At 32.3% G+C, this 8,345-nt stretch overlaps 1 protein-coding gene across 1 annotated transcript in view; it reads right to left on the bottom strand.

Annotated features, from left to right (window-relative positions):
* LOC106467533 (oxysterol-binding protein-related protein 8-like) overlaps positions 1 to 8,345 on the bottom strand; it is a 113,877-nt gene that overhangs the window by 11,941 nt on the left and 93,591 nt on the right. Inside the window, exons 14-15 of the mRNA XM_022395729.1 lie at positions 5,710 to 5,835; positions 4,567 to 4,667 (exon numbers count right to left, since the gene is read on the bottom strand). Of these exons, the coding sequence (XP_022251437.1) occupies positions 4,567 to 4,667; positions 5,710 to 5,835 (227 nt within the window). The remainder of the gene's footprint in view (positions 1 to 4,566; positions 4,668 to 5,709; positions 5,836 to 8,345) is intronic.

Here is an 8,345-nt window from a genome sequence, read left to right as displayed (position 1 = left end):
TAGTTGGTGAATGGTGATATCATGTAATCAGGTTAGTTGGTGAATGGTGATGTCATGTAATCAGGTTAGTTGGTGAATGGTGATGTCATGTAATCAGGTTAGTTGGTGAATGGTGACGTCGTGTAATCAGGTTAGTTGGTGAAAGGTGATGTCATGTACTATGTGTTTTTAAATATGTGCCAATGCATAGTTTCCATGCATCATAGGTTAGTACAGTACATATTATTACATGTATGCGTAAAGGCACAAGTTATTAGCTATCTTCTCTATATTGTCTTTTATTTTGAATAGCACTCTTATTTGACTTTTTTACCTTGATAGTGTTTATGTTGTCTTCACGAGGGTGTCATGGAGTCTTGCATGTCGTCTGAGGAAAATTGTTACAGCATCTTATGATCAGGAGTTAACTAATTTAGTCAGTGATTGTTTTTGATGTTTGTATCTGAATGACCCTTAGATAAGGAAAAAAGGGGTACTGTCGTAGCTGAAATATCTACTACTTTCACCCTTCATTACTAATTTAAAATAAATCTGTATTCAGGTATATATATAGATTTGATTATGTAATACCCCACTTGAACTCTTTGTCTAGTTTTGAAAGTGCAGTATCTCTTGATTCCTTCTGTTCTTGTCTGGTATTTCAAAAAGCTTCCTTTACAAACTCCAGCAGAAACTAAAAGGCAAGTCAGCAGGTAAGGTACACGACAAACCTTACTGTGAATAAAGATTTAAATTATTTGGTCACTTGTATTTCTGTTTTTATTTGCTAACCGTATTCAATTCATTCTCTCCACGATTATTTTGGAATCTGCATTTTGTAGTTACTTTAGAGTTGTCCGTTGGATGTCAGTGTACCTGAATCGCATGTGTGCATACACTGAAATGTACAATTTTCAGGCATAGCAACACAGTTTTATTTGTGTCTCAATAGATATTACAGATAGCAAGTTTTTCATGAGAAGATACGGTTTTTGTTATTTAACAACATTTCAAACACAGAAGAACAACAACATTACTACATGAAATCCTGTAGATGTATCAAACTATATTAACATATTGTACAGAGTACTTATAAAGAACATCAAAATATTATTTCTCAAAATTACCAAATTTCATTCTTAACTATTATTCTTTACGATATAAAATAAACATGAATATTCTATAGTTTGTTAAAAAATTGTGTAAAACGGTTGAGAATGAAAGACAGTCTTTGTTGAACTTAATCAAGCAGTTAAAAAGTAAATTCCCAAAGTTTTATTTAATACCATGTATGGGGTGTTGTAATGGAATATTATAGTAATGATTACTTTAAATTTATCCTTTTCTGTATCTGATACTTGTTAATAATGACACAATATACATATGATGTCAAAGCATCAGACACTCAGATCTACTTCTAAACTGTGATGCTTTTTTGATCAAATAAAAATTAAACATGGCTCAACCCTGCACAAACTACACAATAAAGTAATCAAAGATAATTCCATATACTTCATTAATTAAAGAAGAGTTAATTAAATAAAAATGTGATTCCAACCGCATAACTTAGAAAAATCTAAATATTTTATTATCATACAATTTTTATAAAACATGAATTTTGATAAAAGAGTTAGCACAAATGATCACATATAAAGTGTAATAGACTTCAAATAAGACCCAAAACTTGAGTGCTTTCGATTAGTTGACTATTCTTCTTCAGGAGAACAAAGAAAAACAGTCAACTATTTGAAAGCGCTCGAGTTTTGGGTCTTATTTTAAGTTTATAAAAAATGACATATTTTAAATAAAAGGTAAGCCTTCAAGAGTCCTGAATAAGGCTCATGAAAGCTAAAGCAGTTGAAAATCTTAAAAAAACTTTTCTATTGCTTTTGCTTTGGTTATTTGTGCAAAGTTACACAAGGGCTATCTGTGCTTATCATATCCAACTTGGAACGGCTACACTAGAGTTAATCAACAATAACCATCACCAACTCTTAAGCTACTCATTTGACTTTAATTATTATAATGCACCCATGGCCTCAAAATACAGAATGTAATATAGCTGCAATAGGCTGTGAATCATGGACCCTTGTATTGTACAGTCCAGAATGGTAACCATTAGGCAATATCAGGCCCCTACTATTATATATTATTAGTTACAATACTTACTACAATCTAAACTAACAGTGTACAGTTTCACAAATATAACACAAGTATAACAATTAAACTCTGTAATGCTTGCTGTAAAATGCCCAAAGAAGTGTTCTTTCCCAGAATACAAATATTGTTTCAAAGATTAATCTAATACGCAATTAACAAACTTGCCAGTGTTATAGTCTAATATTCTTTACTAAAATATAAATGAGGGTGGAAGTGTTGAGGATGCCAGTGAGTTTCAGGCAAATAAAGGCTGGTTTGCCAAATTTAAACAACACTTCAGCCTGCATAATGTGAAGCTGGGAACACATTGGGTGACTTTAAACGTAAGCCTATGTTAGTGTTTCGCGCCGCAAACCCACACACATTAAAAGGCAAGAATAAGTGATATTTGCCTGCAGTTTGGTGTTCAAATAAATAAGCTTGGGTAACTAGGATGCTATTCAATGATTGGTTGCAAAATCATTTTGTGCATGAGGTTAAAGAATACCTGGCAAAGAAGAACATCGATGATAAGGTTCTTATAGTTTTATATAATGCTCGTGACACACTGCAATTCAGCCATCCTAATGTGGAGATAATATTTTTACCTCCCAATATCACATCCATCCTGCAACCGATGGACCAAGGAGTAATAAAGACATTCAAGTCTTACTATACAAGGAACGTATACTGATGTGTAACCCAAGCTATAGACTCTGGTGTTTTTGAAAACTTAACCAAGTTTTGGAAAGCTTATAACATTAAGGACTGTATTGATATCACCAAAATGTCATGGGATGAGATGAAAGAGTCTACCATAAGTGCATGCTGGCATCATCTTTGGCCTGAAGTCATGAACAACTGCAAGGGCTTTCCAACGGTTGAGAAGGATGTTGCCAATATCGTGAGACTCGCTAGAGAAATCAGGGGTGAGGGGTTTGATAATATGACGGATGAGGAGGTGGTGGAGCTGCTGGATTCCTATTACCAAGAGCCAGCAAATGAAGAATTTGAAGCACTGATAGCCTCTGGCAACAGTGATAGTAATGATAATGCTGAAGAGACAGAACCTGCTAAACCCATCCTCACAGCAAAGGCTGTGTCCAATTTCCTACGAAAGGCAGATGAGCTCGCAGAAATGGAAAGAAGAGTTAAATTACATTCTAGCACCATACAGAGAAACATCTTGAAAGATTCGCAGTGGAAAGCCAAACAGCCCAAAAATTACTGACTTTATGAAGCCCAAGTCAGCTCATGTAACACCTGACCCCATCCCATCAGCTTCTACATCTGCTTCATTGGAGTTTGAGGTTGAATTTTCCGATGATCTATCAGCCTTAAACTAACCTCTCAGCCTCCAAATCTATTATCATCACCATCAAAAGTCTTCCTCTCATCAACGAAAGGTCTCCGTCTTCATCATTCATAGGTGATTGTTACAATAAAACACAGTACTGTCTTATTTCTTTTAACGTAATTTTATTTACAGGTGCAGGATATCACATGTTAATGTTATTATGTTTACGATTTTATATTTTTAGTTCATATACAATACTGTACAGGTAGGGCTTTTCATTTGTGTATAAAAAAGTCTATATATAAGCATTTATTGGAGACTTAATGCAGCTGTGTTCCCATACCCCTATTAATCCTATAAGGTATTGAGTTCCTCCAACACAAATTCGCCCAACTTGGCTCGAGGAACGTATCCCCCATGTTGGAGGATGGCCCACTGTAGTCTAATATTCTTTACTAAAATATAAATATTGTTTCAAGAGATTAATCTAACATGTAATTAACAAACCTGCCAGTGTTGTTGTCTAATAATCTTTACTACATCTGTACCAAATTCACATTCATCAGTAACCCTCTCAACTTCAGAAACACTACATACCATAATTATAATAGATTTTTTTAAAACAATTATGATGAAAAAAACATTACTTTAAAATATATATTAATTTTTTCAACTTCTGACAGTTAGACTTTGTGTAATAATTAAGATTGTCTTTGAAGTTCTTCTAAGATTTTTAGATTGGGTTTATAAGGCTACAAGTTACTGCAAGCAAAAGAATGAAGATAAAATTTCCCAACAGAAAATTTCTTTATGAGAAACTCCACATAAGATTATCTGAATTCACCGATTGTAACTACATTTATGATCAGATTACATTTTCATATGTATTAACTTGTTTTTTTATTTATAAATATTTTAACAAGATTGACCTACTAGGATAAAACTGAAACATGAAGAACTAACTTAGCAATACGGCGTTACTTCAAATCTAGTTTTAAAATTGATTTTCTCCTTCTTTTAAATAAAAAGACTTGTTTTAAAACTTTTAAAAATTTATTACAAACTACTTTTAACAAAGTGTTTCAATATTACCCGTTAACATATGTGGAAAAGAAGAAGGTAACATATGTTTTAAATCATATAGTACAAACCTTTCAGATTCATAGTTGTCTTGAAGTTCCAAGGGTACAGTATACCTAGTTAAACGTCTTGCTCGAACCTCTGGCGTAGGGTTCCATAAAATATGTTCCTCCTTATTGCAAGTATAAATAAATTATAACTGATTAACTTTCTGTTCTTACGGGAAAGTACACTTAACTCATTACCGAGTCATCATCAAAGAAAGCCCCCCCCCCCTTAACAAATGGCATGGCAGAAATAACAAAATGTTTGTTAACTAACATCAAAATGAAAAGCATTGAACCTTCTATTATAAATTAACTACACATATTTTAATAGGTATTTATAAATTATACAAAAGCTTATTGGAAACTATGTTTAAGTTACCTCTTTATTAAAAAGATGAGAAACAATGTAAGTTACAGCTTTTACGGTAAGTTAGATTTGTTTTTAGGACAGGTACAATGTTTCAACCACTGGTGTGATCATTCACAAGTACACAAGTTCTGTACTTGACAATGATGGCACCAGTGATCGAAATGTCGAACCTGTTCTAAAAATAAATCTTACTTACTGTAAAAGCTGTAACTTGTAATAAAATATACTTGATCAGTAAGTAATGCAAAATAAACCTATTAATTGAAGAATTTGTCTTATTCTAATGCACAGTTATTAAATTAGTAGTCACTCTGAACAAAGATGGCTTCTGTCTAGATATTTTGTCTTAAGTTTTTATTACAATATTCACCTACGAAATACTGTCACATTTCCATTTTTATACTTTTTCTGAATGATTACAGCATTTCTACTTTTAATCTGAAGTTTATCTTTGATGTCTTTGTATTGCACAAAATATTTATAATAACAGAACACTTACAACGCTGTTTAAACAATACGATAGTTACTTACGATGAAAGTATGTTAACCTTGCCATTGCTACAAGGTACTTGTTTGTTGAATTTCACACAAAGCCACTCAACAACACCCACTGCCAACTCTTGGAAAGTGGAATTGACTGTTGTATTATAATGCCCTCAAGGCCAAAAAGGGGGAATATGTTCAATGATAAAATTCATACCCACAACTCACATACTGCGATTACCCTAACCATCAGGCCATGCTAGACCCACAAATTACTTACACTAAACTCTTTATACTAAAGTTACGTTACAAACCTCTATTCTGTTGTCCTTGAAGTAGATTACGGCATCCCAGTGGCCCTCAATTGTAGCCAGCGTCTCCTTTCCTAGCTTAATTTTACCTGAAACCAAATTACAAAGCTCTGGCCCACCTAGAAATGGCTAGAAAGAAAGAAATAATTTCTTTACAGCCTGGTGTCAAAAATACTTCATACTGATTTAATTACATTTAGAGGTATAAATAATTACTTGTATTAGTACAAAAAAGTCAGTAAAATAAGCGGTTCTTTCTACTAGATTTTCAAAAGAAACATTTTTCTGATAATGAAGGATAATGATGCTTTTTCAGTATTTTCACAACAAATGATTTATGCCATCTTTATTTATAAATCACAGTTTTAGTTACTGAAAATATGCAAAATGAGAATTTAAAAGCATTCATTTTATTGGATTGCTAACATGCCTTTAAAGCATTTTAAACATGAGCTAAGAGAGAGATGTCTGCTACAAATCTTCTCGGTCAGAGCAACTACATAGAGTTCTCAGTTGTATTAACTCTCTCTCTCTCAACTACATAGTTGTATTAACTCTCTCTCTCTCTCAACTACATAGTTATTAACTCTCTCTCTCAACTACATAGTTGTATTAACTCTCTCTCTCAACTACATAGTTGTATTAACTCTCTTGCCACGGGCATCATTTACCTCACTTTATCCTGAGTTACATTCAAAATTTAATTAAACTGTTTTTTGTTTATGCTATACCAATTAGCATAGCATGAAATTGTATCTAATAATCCATATTTTAATAGCATATAAGTTTTAAGTTCTTAATTTTATAAGGCTATATAAAAACAAATCCTCAAATTCCTCTGTTCTCTAATTTATTCACCATTCCTCCAATAATTACAAAATTTAACATAAATTACTAATTATAATATCATCATCTCTCAGAGTCACCAAACAGAAAATCAGACCCATCTTGCCACACCCACTTGTGACATCCTCTCATCACGACATCACGGAATATTTGATAATGCGAGTTTCGCCCAACACGCAAAGATATGAGAGCTCTAGATTGTTACAACTATCTCAACATGGACTTGGTCAATTTGACCGACAAGGTCTTGTTTTTGTAGTCTTTATAGATTTATTTCTAACTTTCAATATAATGTGTATATCTTCTCCAAAGTTGGCAGTCTTTCAGTTAACATTATAAGTCTTTCACATACAAAAAGAAAATAGATTCACAAATTGAAATATGTATAATTAATTTATGTTTTAGTGGGCTTTTTTAAAAGTAGAATACATTTAAATTTTTTATTATACAGCGTAGTAGCTTTTGTTGACTTAAACAATACCCATATATATAACTTATAGACATTTTATTTTAATGTTTGAGCAAAGTCAGCTAGTTCATTATTAGGGAATCTTATTATAATGTGATGTATATGTCCAAAACTTGGAAACTACTACACCAATCGTAACTGTGACATCAGGATTTGTTAATAGTTCTCTCTAACATTTAATACTATACTAGTTATAACCAATAGAAAGAAAGACTTGGAATTTTTACTGAAAGTCTGCTATATTTTGTGAAGATACACAAACTATATTAAAAGTTAGTAGAATCAAAACTGTAACGACTTTAAACAAAAGTGGTCACATGGTCGATCAAGCCCATGTAGAGAGAGAGTTAATAGTTGTGTCGCGAGGTCCTGAAAATAGAAAAAAGTGTAAAAGTGCATAATAATGAGTTCTCCAATATATCCTATTCAAGATTCTGACGGGTGCACAGTTAGCATGATAGAGCATTTTTTCTATGCTGAAATAAGTCCTATAAACAAGTGAGTTGAAAAAACTGAAGCCACATTAAAGACAGGTCCAAACAAGGAGATTAAATAAAACCTGTCTCAAAGTTTTAGTGCAATCTGAGAAGAATGATATGTTATAGCAAGTTCTAGTAGCATTTGATATACCAATTTAAGTATAGACTATAATTCCTGTTACCAACAATATAATTTCACAATATATGTGTTTTCAGTTATACATCAAAGTTATAAATTGAATGACATTAATTGCAACATAGCGGATGTCAAGGATCTTCACCAGCTCCGTATACTCAGCCTTTGATTTCAACATGAACTTATTTATGGTGATAAATGATTGTATTCATACTGTTCAACTAATGCTACCACTTGACAAGTTATTCTCAGAATACATATAAAACTATGGAGGTAAAGCATCATATAGTAGAGGCCATTGCCATTGTAGAATGTGTGTTATCTCTTCTGGCACGGGCACGGTCTCTGGGACCGACCTCGTAACCATTTTGTGCTTGTTATAGCTTTCGTGCTATAATTTTTAAATTAGTATGTGAATGTTAATTTGGTACATTATCAGTAAATATTATGATGCTTTCATATGCAAAATATCAATTTTTTTTATTAAGTCTTAAGGTTTGTAAAGCAATGTTTTTCTCATGTCTTTTTTTTTCTTTTCGCATGCTGCCTATCTATCATGCAAAATAATTTTCATTTTACAATTAAAAATATTTTTATGCATTAGAAAATCTTTACATTTTATCTGTTATTTTCAGTAATTAATCTCTATACGGGTTCTGTAAATTTGAACAATCTTGCAACCACCATAAAAAATTAGGAAATAAACATA

The sequence above is a fragment of the Limulus polyphemus genome, unplaced genomic scaffold (assembly GCF_000517525.1).
Source record: "Limulus polyphemus unplaced genomic scaffold, Limulus_polyphemus-2.1.2 Scaffold2650, whole genome shotgun sequence".
NCBI lineage: Eukaryota > Metazoa > Arthropoda > Merostomata > Xiphosura > Limulidae > Limulus > Limulus polyphemus.
This window is presented reverse-complemented; position numbering and strand designations above follow the sequence as displayed.